The sequence below is a fragment of the Poeciliopsis prolifica genome, unplaced genomic scaffold (genome assembly GCF_027474105.1).
Source record: "Poeciliopsis prolifica strain line A6 unplaced genomic scaffold, Auburn_PproV2 SCAFFOLD008, whole genome shotgun sequence".
NCBI classification, from domain to species: domain Eukaryota; kingdom Metazoa; phylum Chordata; class Actinopteri; order Cyprinodontiformes; family Poeciliidae; genus Poeciliopsis; species Poeciliopsis prolifica.
In genome coordinates, this window is record NW_026562383.1 from 9,800,921 (window position 1) to 9,819,670 (window position 18,750).

At 38.8% G+C, this 18,750-nt stretch overlaps 1 protein-coding gene across 1 annotated transcript; it reads left to right on the forward strand.

Moving 5' to 3' along the window:
• The first annotated feature begins 569 nt into the window (after positions 1 to 569).
• stk11 (serine/threonine kinase 11) lies at positions 570 to 17,202 on the forward strand. Its single transcript, XM_055033696.1, has 11 exons — positions 570 to 694; positions 2,095 to 3,052; positions 8,463 to 8,546; positions 8,718 to 8,807; positions 9,526 to 9,658; positions 10,558 to 10,694; positions 10,773 to 10,900; positions 12,135 to 12,192; positions 12,872 to 13,065; positions 15,593 to 15,839; positions 16,487 to 17,202. The coding sequence occupies exons 2-10, from the start codon at positions 2,769 to 2,771 to the stop codon at positions 15,799 to 15,801; spliced, it is 1,317 nt and encodes a 438-aa protein (XP_054889671.1). The 5' UTR covers positions 570 to 694; positions 2,095 to 2,768; the 3' UTR covers positions 15,802 to 15,839; positions 16,487 to 17,202.
• The last annotated feature ends 1,548 nt before the right edge of the window (positions 17,203 to 18,750 follow it).

An 18,750-nucleotide genomic window follows, 5' to 3' on the forward strand; every position in this document is an offset into this window, starting at 1 on the left:
TTATTTTTTTAAGACACTGGCTCAAACTATTAAGGCAGCAAATGACCTTATGGGCATAAATGTTGATATAGCCTGGCCCAAATAACATTTTGAAATATTTATAGTAATATTAGTAATTGCACTGGAGACAGTTTTTATAGTTTATGTCAAGACTCATAATTGAGAAAAGTTTTTATTGCTTCATATTTTTCTTTAAATAACTTTTTTTATGTGTGTTTTGTTTCCTCTAAGCAAAACCAATTGCATGGAAACATCAAAGCTTACGCAATTTAAAATAAATAGGTTTTTGGGAGGACACTAAGCTGCACTGGGGCCCCTAAAGCAAATTCTGCTTTGGGCTTCATCTATTCAATTCAGGATGTTCATACCAAAAACAAGTAAAAAATAAAATAACAGTTTGAAAAAAAATTGTAATTTGAATATACAATTTCATAAAACCTCTCCGCAGTAATCGTTAATGTTTGTGTAAAGGACTAATTGAAGTGAATGACTAAGTGAGCGAAAGGTGGCAGAGGTCGTTTCCTCACTGAAAACTTTGATTTGACGCAGTAACGTGTGGGGCGAGTTCAGGGGGGAGGTAAACAAGATGGCGACAACCTGAGAGGCAAGAGTAGCACGAAGAGTCAGAAAATTTTATTAGTATTGTGTCAGGCGAGAGGAGCAATAGTTTTTGTCGAGGACGGCCACGCAGTGGGTGAGTAAAGTTCATAGCTAAGACATGCTCGTAGGTTTAGGCGAAATTCTGCAGCAGCAGCTAGTTAGCTTGTTAAATGGCTGGTTAGCAGTTTACACTGGAATCCGAGCGGCTTGCTAGCTGTCGGTTAGCTTGCATTAGCTTGCTTCATCTGCAGTATTTTGTGTATATGCGTTCCTAGGAGTGTACAGGTTGTTAAAGCCAGTGTCCGTTCAGCTGTGGGACGAACATAACTCAACAAAGTCAAATAACATAGTTTTCATAACCCATTATGCCGCCGATTCACCCGGCAAATGAAGTTGGATAGCCGCCGCTGCTGTGCATCCAGCCCTTAGCTACACTTGTGTGACGACGTTTCGCTCGTCCCCTCTTGATTTTCTACTGTCAGCCCTCGGTGAACGCAAAAGCTTTTCTGTTGTTTTTGGTACAATACGAACTGAGGTTGTTGAGTGTTTGGCGCTTTGTGAAGCCACGAAGCGAACATTTCTATTAGAGATATTTTTTTATTCAACCAGAGTTGCTAAACAAACTTAGCCTACAGCCTTCAGATGTTTACATTTCTGCTGGTTTAGCTGTTTAGTAATACGGTTGTTACAAAAGTTGGCATCAGGACGACACCGTGCCCTGTGAAACATTAAATTATATTTGAATTAAAAAAAATTTACAGGTGCATGTCTATCATTATTTTTAGATGTAACCACAGAAGTGGAATAAATGTAGCTTAATTTGTGTACATACCTTGCAAAAGTATTCATTCTCCTTGATCCCATTTGTATTTTGTATATTATAACTTCAAACTTCATTTTATACAGTTAACCAACACAAATACTACATATTTGTAAAACGGAGAAAATAATGCATCTTTTTCACAATGTATCCAAATTTAAGTTGAAAAAGTTTAGTTCATTTGAATAATGTTTCTTTTGCTCTGGTGCTTAATTGCCTTATTGGTATTTTCTTGTGTGTAAGTTAATGTCAGTATAAATCCAATTGTTCTGCGAAGGCTTCAGTACTGTGACAACAACTAGCATCATCAAGAGCAAGAATCAAGTGTTGGAGAAGTTAAAAACAAGCAACAAATCTCTAGCTTTTAACATCTCAGAGCGGTGATGCAATAAAAATGTTTTAGATCAAAGCAAGTTATCTCTACGTTAAAATGTGTTCTGGTTTTGTTGTGTGTTTATTGTATGGAGAGCCAAAAACCTGAAACATTTTTACCAAATGTTTCAGTAAAAGGCCCAAATGGCGGTCTCACATTGAACAGTTACAGTCTTACCTCTGTTTAATGGTAGCTATGAAGTGAATAAGATTAACGTGCTTAATTAAAATTGCTTATGCTTTTATTTTGACTCTATTTGTAACTGAATTAATCTGAATCTGTTATTGTGGCCATTCTTCAGACACCATGCTGGGGATACAGTGGTGACATGGAGGACACCTAAGAACGGTTCAGCATATTGGATGGTGCGGTCAACCTTCTGGAGTCGGCTACAGCTTCGTTTGTTGATCTACACTGGGATCCAGTCCAGCCACATACACACTTTAAATCCTTTAGTATGGACCTCTGACAGAAATGTGTTGCTGTAAGGTCTTAAAGAAAGACTGGTGGCCTTTACCTGAAGTCGTGGGATATTAGAATCTTAAACAGATTATTGAGACTGACTCTGATCAGAATTAAATTGTGAAATCATAGCCTTTTCCACAATTTCTGTTCAGCATTAATCATAACAAACCTAGCTCACAATGAACAGTATTAAGCACTAACTAAGCACTGGAGCCAGTTTGTTCTGCATCTTTATTTTTTTTAAACCCTATTGAGTAAAAAAAGATCCTAATGTTTACAGGTTTCAGGTTGTTCACCCAGCTGTTTCCTCAACCCTCAGGATCCACTTCACCTTCACCTGTTTTCACAGTTTTTTCTTATTTTTTATCTGGTTTTTGTTCGTTTATCTCCACTCATGGATCTACTTAGTGTAGTTTTAAAGGGTTAACGGCAGATTACGCTTCAGCAGCAGTCTGTTTGCAAACCTTTTGTCGTGCACCCAAGGATTAAGCTGTTGTAAATCTCGTCATCATGAGTGACGGCGACCTGCCTGGTCTTGAGTATCTCAATGAAAATGAACTCATGGAGATGGATACGTTCATTCACCGCATTGACTCTACCGAGGTGATCTATCAGCCGCGGAGGAAGAGGGCCAAGCTGATAGGGAAGTACCTGATGGGGGACCTGCTGGGGGAAGGCTCTTATGGCAAAGTAAAAGAAATGCTGGACTCAGAGACACTTTGTCGCAGGGCTGTCAAGATACTGAAGAAGAAGAAGCTCAGACGGATTCCCAATGGAGAAGCCAATGTTAAAAAGTAAGTTCTTCTCTTGTTTTCATTTTTGCTTTTTCTCTGGAAGCTTTAATTGGAGGAAAGATTTCTCAATGATAATTTAGTGATATTAGTTTATGCTGTGTCTTGCAAAAGTTTTCATCGCTATTAAAATATTTTCACATTTCAGTCTTTCGAAGGAGTGGACTTGTCCGTGAACAATGCAAATAGACATGGATTTTTTTTTTAAGGAAAATATTATTTAAAAACATTTTTTAGATGAAATTTTCAAAATGTGGGTATGAATTTATATTAAGCCCCTCTGACTTAATCTCTTTTATTACTTTTTGGTGAAATTTTCAGCTGGGAGTCTTGTCATATGGCTCTTCCAGCTTTATACTGAATTTGTTGCCCTTATTCAAATTAGCTCAGACTCTGTTAGCTTGGACTGAGAGGATGTCAGATTTCCAAATTGTCAAAATACAAGCTGGAGTTTTTAAGCTTACTTTTAACAATGACTGTCCTGTTGTCACTCTTTCGTAACTTTACAAAGTGTGCAACTTGTAGTCATCATCGAATCACAACCTTCGGCTGTGATTCTCTGCAGCTCTATTGGTTTATGTAAAAAACTAACAAAATGCAATGAAGTTTTTAGTCGTAACAAAATGTTTAAGGGGATATGCTACTTTCGCAAGGCACTGTGCTTCATAGGTTTCATATGACCTGTTCAGGCGCGCTCATGTTTTTTGTCTTGTCATGCTTGTCTCATCATTTATTCACCATGTTTTAAACAACAATTAAGAATCCAATTAGCACACCGTTTATTGATTCTTTTTTTATGCCTGAACATTTTCTGACAGAGGGTTTTGTATCTCGCCTCATAAAAGAGGGTTTTGTATCTCGCCTCATAAAAGAATCACTGAAATTCATCACTTTAAACTACATCTGTGAAGTGAATGTGTAGGAATATAGATTACAAACACAAAGTTTGTTTTTCTTATTTATTGAACATTCACTTTATGTAGTTTCATCTATTGGATGCAGTCCTAATGGGTCGGTTAAAGGAAACAGAAGTTAATGAGGTTATTGCCAAATATTTTTTTAACACTGAGTTCTTGTTTTGTACTATTTGTATCGTCTCTGTAAATGGTGTGAACAAGAGTTAGGAGAAGATGACAGAAAATGTTTTGTAAAATCTTAATCATGACCTTTGTAGCAACTGTCTGATATTAGTTTTTGTTTATTTAGTCTCTTTTTCCAGTCGTACTGTTGCTCATGTGTCATCCTGCATATCTACCCAAATGCTTTCTGCTTCACCCATTTTCTAACGAGCAGCCGGGGTTTTAATCACATCAGTCTTATTAAATATTACTTCAGCCTTTCACTGTGGGGCTGTACTAATATTAGACGTATCCTTAGAAAACTGTCAGAATGAGTTCACTCTGAGCCTAGGAAGCGCTGAATGTTTTTAGGCCACATTTAAAACAGAGATCAGGCTGTATTCACTGTGAATGACTGTTTTTGTGGATGATGCGGTTCCTGGTTTTATCCAATTCCCTTGACTTTGGATGAAGTTTACCATTTTTATTCTGACAGCTTGTAGTCAAACTACAATTTACTGGTGGTTAATGACTGATCTATCCAGGCTGAAGCTGTAGTTTGGCATCACTGCCACTGCTTTTTCAGTGCTACTTGGTTTTTCTAAAACTACTGGGACGAGAATACAGTGCAGCATATCCCACCAAACTTTGCCATGCTGTATATTTAGTTTTATCTGCATTGATTAGTGGTGTTTTATTTGAGATCGATTGACACACACTTCAGTTCACACTTGTAGTATTGCTGTCAGAATGTGGGTTCAAGGCAGAACATTTTCTCTGGGCAGAACGCACTCGAGACGTGACATGAGGCAAAAGGGTTCACAGCAAATTGCAGTGGTTTGTCGCCTACCCATAGTGGATGAGGCACCTTCCTAGTTGGTGATGTTCTCTTTATGTCAACATTGCATGTTGTTAAAAGGTAAACATAAAATAATGGATAGAAAAAACACGCAGGAGAGCAAGGAGATGAAAGCTACAGCAGGTATTGATCAGTGTGCAGACTGAGTTGATCATCGTGTTCCTGCTGATTGGAGAGCTGTTCTATAAACTGAGACTAACAGCTTAATTGGAAGAGTTTCATTAGTGTGAAGGTGTCTTTATTTAATGTAGTTTTGCTACATCACCATAATAGCACTGACTAAAAACAAGTTATGGAGATTGATTTCAGTTTGTTTGTTGAGTGAATCTTATCCTCCATATCCCAGACACTCACCAGTCATATAACCCTCAGTCTGCAGAAATTTGTCAGATAGAAAACTTTGCTCTTTGACACTTTGTTTGGCATCTCTTCTAAACATTGCCATTGAAAATGCAGTGTTGCGGAAAGAATAACTTTTTGTACCTTGATGCCGGTATTTGACTCATGCTTTTACACGATACAGTAAATATTGATCTATTTACTTAGGTTTACTTAGCAACCTAAATAGTTGGCCAGTAACAAAACCCTGTCTTTTTGCAGCATCCTTCACTTTCCCTAATTATAACAACAGTAACAGTTTCTCATTTATCATCTTTTACATGAATGCATACTGCTGCTTTCTTTCGAAATTAGTCACGTAATTTATCTCCTCTTTTATAACTTTATTTATGTAAAAGATAAATGGGGATGTGGTGACGTGTCAAATGAAGTATGAACTTTTCAATGCATTTTAATTATTATTATTTATGATTGCTTTTAGGTGACAGCTTTTGTGTTTCCCTTCAGATTTGCAGGTAGCATAGAAATGACCTCTGCATTCAGCAGCTTCTCAGTGGTCTTGTTGATGAAATAGTTTCTCTTTCTAGGGTGTTGCTGTTGGGATGGGTGTGCTCACGCTGCTATTGATTGAGCAATGCCACTTGTGTTTCTATGGCAACAGTCTGTGAATGCCTTTCTGGAATGACGGGAACGCAGAATGAACACAAACACACCTCTGGGCGCAGCGCAGCGTAGATTGAGGCTCGGATAATCTGTTTGTGCTGCCGCTGCGCCGCAGCAACCTCAGTATCACTGAGTGTTGCAGTCCTGTCAGCGCCGCAGCCTGCGGGCCGGTGGTGCACAAGGTCTTTTGGTACAAATTTGAGCTGCAGATGGACTGCAGCAGTGACTGATCCTCTGGTGTCAGCACAGATTCTGTTTTGTTACTCTGATGGAAATGGGTATCTGTGGGGATGCGGTGACAAACACATAAGCGGCGCATGTGGGATGTCGTCTGAGCTCGTTCAGCTGGAGAGGAAAGACACTTTACATCTTTGAATCGGGGTAGATAATTACTGGTTAGTTTCCGTCATCATGTTTTTCTTTTGACTGTGCACGGAGAAACTACTTCAGATGGCGCAGTGATGCAGCAACAACGGCTGGTGTGTTTGTGTGAAACAAAGACTCACAATATCCATTGTCAAACATTAAGATTGAGGTGAATTAAAGCCACAGTTTATGAAGCTACAGAAACCGGAGAGGTCCAAAGCACTACTGACTTCAGGACTTAAAAGCTGCTGCTGCTGCTGTCAACTCTGGGCTTTTCAAGCTGCAGCATGCAGAGATTTTAATTTAACAACCCTTTCTGCTGTGAAACACTTATAATTACGAGCAGAGAAAACTATCACGTTTACATATGAAACAAAGAGAAGTTGTGTCACACAGATCAGTAAAGTAGCAGATTATAAAATAAAAACTACTTCTACTCAAAGATGGAAACATTTTAGTAGGTGTATTTTACATGTTTTTCTACATTGTAAATATTAGGGCCGTTTAATATGTTGTCTGCTAAGATGCAGTGTTTTCTACTATATAAGGTCTGAAGTGCCTTGCTTGCAAATTCTGCATCCTAATGTATTTTTGGCCTGTTGGGTAGATTGTCACTGCCCTTCATGCTCACACTTGGTGTTTATTTTTAGTGGCAGAGATACTAAAGTTTACACACGGGGTGTGTGTCTGTTTGAGGAGAGTCACTGTGATGAATGAAAAGAAAGGAGAGGGAGCATGAAGAATATGGGTTAGTCATTAATCACAATTTCAGCCATTATGTTGTTGCATGTTTCTCTGGAAAAAGGAATGTTGGCAGCTGCCTGTCAACATTTACAGATCTGTCTTATTTAATGGTAGAAAAGATGTGTCAAAGTCTCCATTTCTCTAAACACCAGTCACCAGAATCTAAACTTCTTTAACATAGTTTTCAGCTTAGAGAAAAATTTAAGTCACTTTAGAACTGGTATTCTCAAGCTAGCGTTCATCAGACGTGCGTCGGTACCTATGATGTCGCACTCTTATCATCATTAACCTACCGTACAAAAGTGTGCCAATAACGTTCATACGTTTTGCTTTTTGGTGATTGTTAAACCACTTTAGATTTGAGTTGTTTCACGTGGTTGTATAGGCTTTTAATTGGACTTCTGAACCAGCTCAAACTAAAGTTTGGTGAAATGGGTTAATTAACAAAACACCTGGGGTTTAGATTTTTGTGGTACATTTTGCATCACATCAAGAATGAAGCAAGTAGCTTCTGAGCATTCAACCAACCTGAAATGTCACTTAAAACTTTGCTTGTGTCACTGCTAATGGTGGAATGAGGAAAACTAATATTTCTTAATATAATATAAATACCACCAGTTATGAATAAAATTTTGATGTATAATCAAGTCAGAAGAATCTCGTCTCTTTACTGTTTGGTACAAAACATGTATCTAACATATTTGGATGTGGCAGCATTTGACTTTTTGAGTTTATAGTTTTTATTTTGTGCCGTTTCCATTAAGATCTAAATTTTAAGTTGGGTGTCAAACTCCAGGCCTGGTGGGCCACCGCCCTGCAACTTTTAGATGTGCCTCTGCTGCACCACACCTGAATAGAATAATTAGGTCATTAGCTATGCTCTGGAGATCTTATCGACATAAGGAGGTATTTAAGCCGTTTCATTCAAGTGTTTTTTTCCTGTGGCACGTCTAAAAACTGCACGAGAGTGATCCTTGAGGACTGGAGTTTGACATCCCTGTTTTAAGTGTTAAATCCAAGAACTTTTCATTGCTGCATCTCCTCAAATATTGAATTTGTACCCATATTAAACTGGCTATACTGATAGAAATCAGCTGCAATATATGAACGTGTGAGTTAATGGCATAGCAAGCTTCAAATACAAGAAAGATCCATGTTTGGATCACAGTGGAAAATATTTTCACATCTCCTAGCAGCAGTTATTATAAAAATAGGTTGAGATCATGTTCTTTATAGTGGCACTTTTCAACCGGAGTGCTGATGTATATCTGCCGTTTTGCCTGCATACAAGCAGAAATGTGCCACCATTAAATCGTACAGTAAAGCTGTAATGTAGTCGTGCTTTTGTTTCAATGTCTTTTTTTTTTCTTGTTTTCATTCATAGGGAAATTCAGCTGCTAAGAAGACTTCAACATAAGAATGTGATCCAGTTAGTCGACGTACTCTACAATGAAGAGAAGCAGAAAATATATCCTCTTGAATTCAATGAGATTTTATTAACATTTATTGTTATGAATTTAGGCTCATTTTCTTATCCCCATTTTTGTTTTGTTTTTTGCATGTTTTGAACCCTAATTATTGGCTCTTTTTAATCAAATTATCAGTTTGTGTCACAAATTCTCCTCAACTCGTACCTCACGTATATGGTGATGGAGTATTGTGTTTGTGGAATGCAAGAAATGCTGGACAGCGTCCCAGAGAAAAGGTTTCCAGTATTTCAAGCGCACGGGTAAGCCCCTCATTTTTTCCACCCCTCTGCCCTTTCCTCTTCTTCTTCTTCCTCAAGTCGCTCTTTCTCTGAGCCTCTCGGCTATATTTAGCCTGAGCCCTGCTGCTTCTCCAGGCCTAAGTTTAGATCGGCGTCAGCAGGGTCAATAATGTTAAAATAATCAACCAGAGAATGAATGCCTCATCACCACCAGAATGCTTCTATTGATTGATAAAGATCTTTCTAATCACACCACTGTTTGTTTGAATCGGTCATTGTGTATGCCATTAAAAAATAAAACTACTGTCTTGGTAACATATTTTGACGGTGCTCACTGGAGGGCTCCAACTGATTATTTTAGTATCGATTAATCTATTATTTTCACAATTAATCAGTTAATTGGTTAAAAATTTGGCATTTAACCACTTTTCACAGAATATTGTAAGTACATTAAAAGATAAAAATGAATAATAAATTTTTTAAACCAAAATGCTCAGTTTTGACTTAATTACTGCTCTGTTCTTTCAGCAAGTTTTTTTTTTTAGTTTTTTTGTAGTCTATGTACTCCAGTTAGCGTTTAATCGATTACGAAATTAGTAAACAATTGTATCATTTAATTCATCATTATGAATCTGCTTAATTGTTTCAGCCCTAATAAAATGTGGCTTTTTCTCTGAACAGCTGCTGTATTTCACATGCATAAATCCCTGTAATTTTCTTTATTGCTGTTTCTCTGTAGGTACTTTTGCCAACTCATAAATGGCCTTGAATATTTGCACAGCCAGGGAATAGTTCATAAAGACATTAAACCAGGAAATCTGCTGCTGACCACCGATGGGTCTCTTAAAATCTCTGACCTTGGAGTAGCAGAGGTAAGCTGAAGTCTATCATGATTAGTTTTCATCATTTCAACCATCTGTCATTCACAGTGAACTGGAGGTTTTAATCATCTCTGTAAAAGCACAGACTGTTCAATTACTATGAGGTGTTATATAGTCAGTTCTTTTGTTTACAGTTCCCTGCAAAGGCATTAATGCTATAAACAATATATTAATATACATTCTTAACTTTATCTCCTTTTGTCAACTTCAGGATTGAGTGAGAGCACCTACTATAATTTCCACAGATTCCCAAGTTTCTAGACTTTAAGTGTTCATAAATATGCGTTGATTCCAGCCAGAGAGTTTCAGCTGTGACTGATGGATTGGTGTCATCCTGTCAGAAGATGAACCTTTTCCCTGCAGCCTCTTACAGTTTTCCTCCCAGAATTTACTTGGCTACATTTTTATGTTCAACTGTGAGCAATGCTCTGTAAAACAGTGAAATGTTTGCATTTTGTTTTAGAACCAAATCACAGAACAGCTTCATTAATCCTTAGGTCACATTTCAGACTGTGTAGGCTCGCATAGTGATCTCTATAAATAATATGTTGCCTTGGATTTTATTTGGAGGTGTTAAGAGTAAAATTGTTCTTCCTGTCATGACTGTGCTCTGCTTTGATGTTCTGTCATTTAAAATCCCTAGTAGATACACTGATGGCTGCATGTGTTTTTATACATTAACAAGATGCTTTGTAAAAAAGAAACTATATACACAAAAGCTTGAAGATTTCTCTTGTTGATAAAATTCTAGCCATAGTTTCTCACTGGTATAATTATCCTTTATAAACACAGTCACAATAAACTACAATATGACTTGGTTACTTTTTCAGACGAAGAAATACTCCGGCAAAAATCCAGCACAATTGCATCTCCTCTCCTATCATTTTCAGGCCCTTCACCCGTTTGCAGAAGATGACACGTGTCGTACGAGTCAGGGCTCGCCGGCCTTCCAGCCCCCAGAGATCGCCAACGGACTGGACACCTTTTCAGGGTTTAAAGTGGACATTTGGTCTGCGGGAGTAACACTGTGAGTCACTCTTACCAAAATGTTTACATCACTCTGTCACTAAACTCTGACTCCTGACTTGTGCTTCTTTGTACTCAGATATAACATTACAACAGGTCTTTATCCGTTTGAGGGAGACAACATCTATAAGCTATTTGAAAACATCGGTAAAGGAGACTACACAATTCCTGAGGAGTGTGGGCCTCTCCTGTCGGACCTGCTGCGAGGTGAGCACGCCTCTGAACCGAGCCAGAACAAACAGGATTATCAAAAAAACACAATTCAAGCAACAACAGTTTGTGACAAAAATGTAAAAAGTTCAAGGGGTGCGAATACTTTTACAAATCATTCTTCTGCATATAATTTCAGAGCTGTCTTGTAAGGAGGGTTGGTTGTGCAAAATTAAGCAATTGTATGAAAAAGACTTTTCATCATTTTGTTTCTGGATTTAAAGAAAAATGTCCTCTTTTGTGAATAATAGGAAAACGTTCGATACTGGTCTTTCCAGTACTCACCCAGTAGGTGGCGCTGTGACCTTGACAGTAAAAGTGTCTGCTGTACATGCTTGGCTTCCTCCTAACAGTAGAAATCCCTTCAGCTGCTGACGTGGTTTCCATTGATCTGAAGCCAGCAGCAGAATAATAAACACTCTATAGTCGGGCTTTGCTTTTACCCAGATGAAACACTACAATATTTTTTTCCCTCTTTAAAACTAAAAACAACTCGAGAGTCTCTGTTTTTTATTTTCTGCAAAAGAAATTCTTTTGTTGTGCGTGTTTATAAGTCAAGAAGAATGTTGGGAAGATTATGTTTGCAGCAGCTAAGGCAAAACCCTTTAGCAGAAGCTAAATGCTTTAAGAGGAAATCCAGCCTCATGTTCAGATTTTTTAAACTGAAATCCACCTCCGCTCCATTTGATCAACCTCGTTCGCATTGAGCGTTGGATTCTTAACAATGGAGGAAGGAGGAAAAAAAGGCAATCTGTGCTGTTTGAAAACAGACTTGGCCCCCATTTTGTGAGTGTGACATCTGTCTTTGATGACGCAGCACCTGAGAGATAGTCAGTCCATAATTACATGGTCTAAAATAAGCCCAGCGCCACAAAAGGTGTCCTTCAGCACTACTATCAGATCTTTGCATTCTGCCCTTTTCTGCTTTGTGGCAGACAGCTGCATTATTAGTAAAAAAAAAAAGAGATACCACATCACTTCTGCATTATCATCCTGAAATTCAGCTTAAGGCACAAAAATACTTGTGTTAATGTTTCCTTACTATGACTAATATTAAACAGAGTGCATTAAAATATTTGTCTTTTGAAAGAATGTTAATTAATGCACAAAAGAGCTTCTGAGTATTTCAGAATCACACGCCCCCAACATTTCTGGTTTCCGACCAGCTTATCAGAGAAGTGAAGGATTGTTTGGTAAAGTGATTAAATCCACCGTTTAATGTGTTTTCCAGGAATGCTCGAGTATGATCCTGCAAAGAGGTTTTCCATACAGAGTATAAGGCAACACAAGTAAGTGTGTTTTTGTTTTTCTTCCTTTTGAACAGAGAATATGTTGGGCACAAATGTATCTGCTGTAGCAAAAAGTACACCCAGAGAAAGCCTTTATGTACCACAACATATTTAAAAAATATTATATTTTAAAGTGAAGACGTGAGATTAATCACAAAAGAACTACAACATAGGAAGCATACATTAGAGCGCTGTGGCAAAACAATCAATCCCGTTCTTTATATTTACGAACATACCACTTTGTCTTAGATCTGGAACCTTATTGAACTTTTAAAATACTTTTATCTTTATTCTTAACACACTTCTGGATTTGCTGCCATGTCTTGCTTAGTTGTAGCTGTTACCAATTGCCTATCATAAGAGCTGTTAATATTTTGGTTTTAGATGTGTTCAAAACCAAAATGTAAACCATACTTTTAACGTGTTTGTAATCGTTTCATTTTTAACTTGAGCACTATATATTGTAACCAGGGACCTTGTAGTCTAAGAGCCAGCCCATTTTCTCTAATGATGACTTTCTATGTTTTTCATGTTGTTGTTTATCCAAGCTTAAGAGGGTGTAGTTTCTATGCACTCTAAACTCTATGCACTCTAAACCAAAACCGAGGTTATAAAATCCTGTAAACCAGCGGTTCCTGTGTTCTTGGTCACACCTTCATCCCAGTCAATCTCTCGACAGCTGGGTGCGAAAGAAACATCCTCCGTCAGAGCGCCCGGTGCCTATCCCTGCCAGCGCGGAGAGCAGAGACCAGTGGCGCAGTATGACGGTGGTTCCCTACCTAGAGGATCTGCACGGCTACACGGAGGATGACGATGACGAGCTCTATGATGGAGAGGATGAGATCATCTACACTCAGGACTTCACAGTGCCAGGTGAGGATGCAGGCCTGAGTCAGAGTCTCTGCTATTGGCACCTCTGAGCTGTCGGGTGAAAGGCTAAATTAGACAAACTAGCTAAACAAAATGAAAGATTTGAATACAGTTAATGGCACCGGGTTGATGAATACTAGTGGTCTCCTCAAAAACAGATAAAATCCAAACTCCCTAATCGGAATTTTGCTGTTTAGATTACTTTAATTAAGTCAGTTATTTTAAGAGTCTTATTTATTTCTCCTTCAAAGCACTCATAATTCGATTTTTCTTTCAACCAGACCCAAAATAATTGACATTTTTGTTAAGAAAACTTCTAACAGTTCTCTTGCATTTCCCTTCTTATGAATCAGTTTTGTCTTTGAGGCTTTATACTCTCTTGGATTCCAGCTAAAACAATAAAATCCAACAGTAAAGTGTTGCTGTGGTTTTAATCTTAAAATTTAAATGTTTCCTAGTGTTTTTTTTTTTAATTTATTCTCTGTTTGGTTTGGTCTGAGGATTCTGTGCTGTCAGTGATTCGTCCATCTCCCATCATTTCCACTTTACAGGACACATACTCAGTTACCAAATTGAGCAACTTGAATGATTCTTTGAAATCTTTTGAGGTTCTTTGCAGATTTGGCGAGTTTTATTTTAAAAGTCCATGTTTTTATTTACATAGCCGACAATTTAGCCAAGATATGTCTTTATTTTTATCGATCTCCTATGTCACCTGACTGGTTACGGATTACATCCGTTTTAAAATGTTGGATGCATGTAGCTACTGATTGTTACTAAAAATGAATTGAATCAACCTGCTGTGAATAAGGTGCATCACCAAATCAAGCGAGTGTGTGGGCATTACCCAAGCTGCATTTGTGTAATCTGTTTTTAATTTCCTCAACATCCAGGAAATGTTTCTATTAATTAACCGCGTTTACAAACTGTAGCCACAATTGACAGATGTTTGGGAGAAGAGACATTAACAGAATGCTTTAACTCGTTTCCTAACTCTGTTTTCATCATACCTCCCCTCTAGACTTGAGATCCTCCATCTGTTGCTAGGTAACAGCCTGTAATAGAAATGCAGCAGTCAGTGTTGGGTATCTAGAAGTGGTGCCCCATATAAAAACCCAACAGAGCTGCAGAATGTGAATGAAGCCAACTATAAATAGCCCAGTTGAAAGGGGTTCGTTTTGGGACTATGAATGGTTTCCCAAGGTTTACTCCCACACATGCTGGGCATCATAGGAAGCTGCATTTGAATGAAACTGGAGCTTGAATAATAAAACCAGGGACTTTGTTTTTGCTGAAGCAGAAACTAAAACACCCCCAGGAGGGGGGGAAAAAACATAAAAAATTTTATAGGTGATTTCCGAGCCGTATTTTGCTGTGATTTTTACCTGAGTGTTGCAGTTTTGGTGTGTGGGGGTTTTCTCAGAGGCCCAGATGTATCAGTCAGCCACGCATGCCGACTGATACATCTGCATGCAAAAACAAAAGGTGACATTAAGGTTGGAACTGGTTTTTCACCTGATGGATTTCCTGTTATTGTTTTTTTTTTTAATCGTGTGGGTGTCTGACCTTGTTTCACTGTAAGTCAGTGAGATTCAGATTTTCTAGTTCTTTTGTAGAAAGATCATAAATCCCAATGTTCAGATGCTTTTTATGCGTTTCTGCTTCAACACATGATTATCAAGCATTAAGGTCAACAGCTTCAGTCTGTATAGGTTGAATGCTTAGTGATGAGGTAAATCAGCTGTCTAGGATTAGGGATGTGTCTAAAAGATGCAACACATCGACCCTTGAGGACTGGACTTTGAGATTCCTATTGAAGTAATCGTTAGAGGTTATAATAAATTGACTCTTATTGTCAATAGAAAACTCTTGACATCTTTTTTTAGTGTAAATCCAGATTAGTTGATCATGGAGGCTAAGCTGCACAACCGGTGGAAATTCATTGGTTGTGAAGTCATTATCTGTGTTTCCAATTGGCCTCATTCGAATTGAGCAAATCCGAATTAGGAGAATAAATTTGCTGAAAGGAATCTCACCAATTTCAGGAGGGAAAACAGTTTTTGTGCTCGAATGAGGTTGTTTTCCCAGCTGTGGTGAAATTGGTGCCTTTGCAAAACTCCAGTGGAAACTTTTATCATATTACACTAATCATATGCTTAACTACTGGATGTTACTACTGGGGGGAAAGACTAATAAGACAACAGGAAGTGGTAGAGGGATGACAGTGTGGCATGTTTTTAATGACTTGTGGCATCAACAAAATGATTCGCATGTGATTTTAGTTGCATTTCTTATTTCATGGAAACGCCGCAATGGCGAATTTGTGCGGTTTCTGCAACATTAGGGGAATATTGATAATGTTTTGCACACATTTGTAAAGGAAACACAGCTTCAGACTGTTCTTAACCTCTTAGCAGCACCCGATCTGGGAAAACAAAATTATCCGTGTAATGGTGCTTTTTATTTTTCAAGGAATGCCCGCTGTTGGGATTTTGGTTGCCATTGTTTTAAGGCTTTATGTTTCCTGCAGGGCAAGTGGCTGAGGAATACCAGGATCATGGGACCGCAGACCACAGCCCAGCTGTCACCAAGCCAGTTTGTGTCAACGGGACAGAAGCCGGGTCTCTAAACAGCAAGACCAAAGCCGAGCGCAGGTCCTCCTCCTCGTCCAACCCCTCACGTAAAGGAGTTTCCACAGCCAGCAAAATCCGCAAGCTCTCCACCTGCAAACAGCAATGACAGCCCTCCGATCCTCTCCCACGGCAGCAGCCCGTCTGGTAAGTGACCACTGCTGAGTTTGTAGAAAAGAAAAAACAAACCTCCAATATGCTTCAGATCCAGCGAACTGTAGTGAGGACCATGTTTCAGAGTGGAGTGTAGAAGGGAAACGGACTGAGAGACGGAGTTGGTATTCAGCTTACAACTCTCTGACTCATCACCACTTCCCTGACAAATACAAGAGCGATCTCTCTTGCTCTTTTTCTTTTTTTTTTTTAGCCACAAAAACACCTCTGGACTGGGTTGTCAAATATCTTTTCAACTGATTGTCAGGGCTCCTTGTTCAAATCAACTAGGACATGTTATCCCTTCAAGCATTTTGCCAAATTTCGAACAGTGTCTTCTTTTTCCAGCTACCACCCACAGCTGCTCTCTCCATCTCGCACACATCCGAAGCTCTCGCAGAGCGAGGCCGTTTGTCACAGGCGCAGTGCAGAAGAGATGCTGTGTATTAATTTGTTCAGGCGATGACTCATCCCGAATGAGATGAAGTGGGTTGTGGGATGTTTGTGTCTTTCTCACCCTGTGGGTTGACTCTTTCCATTTCAACACTACAAATTAGTTTTCGCCTTGTAAAAATCCAGTCGTCTGAGATCGTCGGTCGCGTTCTCATCCGAGCCCCTCTCTCTCTCTCTCTCTCTTTCAGGTCATTCTGTCATCGTCCCTTATTGTCTGGAGTCCCGATGGCTGGGAGTGAAGCCTGCTGACATTAACGTCCCCACACCTCCCCGGACCGCCAGCCTGCATCGCCTCTCGAGAAGAGGAGAGGGATGGAGGGAGGGTCGACCGGGAGGAGAAGGACGGCATGAAAAGTTCTGTTTGCTCTGAGACTGAGGCACTTGCTGTGAAGATGTTTATTTTCTCCCAGTTTGTTTTCCTCCTTTTAACTTGTATCATCCGGTTCTGGTTATTCACCCCCCCTCTCTCCTGACCCCAGTTCTGTCATCCTCATCAGATGGCCAAGTATTGCACCGGACGATTCAGACGCCCCCTGACCCTCGACCCCGTCCCCGTCCCTTCCTCCCCCGACTTCTGTTTTCTTCAACTACCTTTGTTTTTACTGAACCCTGATGGCCGTTTTTAATACACATTGTGATGTGTAAAATATTAAAGTGGGGAGAAAAAAAAAAGAAAAGCTATGGATAATTCTGTATTTAAAGCTACTTTGTGAGTAATCATTATAGCAAGACCACCAACATAAACTGCATGTCGTACAGAGCTGAATGAAAAGGGAAGGCGATTGGTTCGCGTAGATGCTGACAGACCGAAACCCCGACTTAAATCTTAATTTAGGTTTAAATTTTATTTTTCCAGTGATTTTATTTTTATTATTATTATTTATAAAGAATGTGTCCCAAAACAGTCTGTTCTGCTCAAGTTTTTTGTTGTTTTTTTTTTGCTAGCTGGGAATATATTTTGCACAGTGCACCTCACTTTATGCCAATCAATAACTTTTATTATTGTATTTCATTTTTACGTTCTAATACAAATAGGCTTGAGGTACAGAGGAATACCCAGATTTAAAATCCATATAGTTTCAAAACAAAACAATTGATTATTACACTAAAACTGCAGTAGCTCACCTGCGAGATGCATGACTGTTAGGACATCAGGTGCAGATTACTCAAGCAAATACGTTAATTAATAGCGATGCACCAATCAGGCAATTCACTTCCTGCTGATTTGAAGTTTTTTTTGGAAAAAGAATATAGCAGGAGTAATTCATTTTGGTAATTCATATTATATTATGAATTACATTATCAATGCTTTGTAAAGGGTCTATGTTTTGAGCAGGGGTCTGTAGCCTGTGGCGCTGGAGCCATGTTTTCATTTGTAGCTCCTCTATAGAGGCTCTCTGGCTTTAATCAAAAAATGATTCCATCATAATGGCTCAAAGAGAGGTTGGCTTTAGCAGCTCTGCAAAGTTTTCAAAGAATTTCTTCAACACAATTACCGTACTAATGCTTCTTTTCAATCTTTTATATGCTGTTGTTTTTTTGTTTTTCTTAGGTGAGCTGTACATTTTTCCTCATTAGTTTCTGTTTATATAGTTTGTGCTAAAGTAGCCTGGTTGCACAAGAGACTCTTGGAACATTTTATTATAAAAGTTTTATGTTGTTTTGTATTCTGATATACAAATATCTGACTTTTACAATTGAAGGATATCTTCTTGGCTTTACGGACTGAAAAGGTTGCTGACTCCTGCTCTAAACTTTTTGGAAAAGTGGCAAAACATCAAAAACACAACATTGGAAGTTTCTACAGACAGTTGAGGATATTTCTGTTTTTGTAAGAAAACTAATCAAGAGAAAATCTTCGGTTGGTGCCTCTATCAAACCAGCTGTTAACAGCTTAGACTGCACAATAAAAACATTAGTTCAGGTTTATTGCATAATGTATCAATCAAATAATAACTGCAAACATTAGAGATGCAATGACTAGTAAAACACAATCTTGCAATGGCAAGGGAAATATCAGCTCTTCAGGTTTTAATTAAAAGCAAATTGGTCTTAAATGATCGATTTTAGTTTTGTAAATCAAACTTTTTTTTTTTTTTGCACTGAATCAAATCTGCAGTTGTTTCAACTGATAGTTTATGCAGATGCTGCTCGGTTGAAGGCAGTCGGCGCCGAAAACTGCCCAGTAAACTGTTTTTTGTTTGGGGAGTTTTTTTTTTTTTTTTTTTTTTTTTTTTTTTTTTGCACCAATCACATCTGTGGGAGCCCTGCCTCTCTCTCTCCTGCATCATGAGCTCCTGACCGGGAACAGATCAGCAGCTGAGTCACGACTGTGAGGGGAACAGAGAGAGCAGCGCTCTCCACGTCAGCAAGGTCAGCGCTGAGCCTCCAGCCGGAGACAGGAAGGGTGCAGCGAGGATGGAGAGAGGCATTGTGAACGCTTCGGCCCAGT

Coding starts and splice junctions, on each gene's coding strand:
- stk11 (XM_055033696.1), top strand. CDS start 2,769: ATGAGTGACGGCGACCTGCCTGGTCTTGAGTATCTCAATGAAAATGAA. Junction 8,547..8,717: donor AATGAAGAGAAGCAGAAAAT/ATATCCTCTTGA, acceptor CTCGTACCTCAC/GTATATGGTGATGGAGTATT. Junction 8,808..9,525: donor CCAGTATTTCAAGCGCACGG/GTAAGCCCCTCA, acceptor GTTTCTCTGTAG/GTACTTTTGCCAACTCATAA.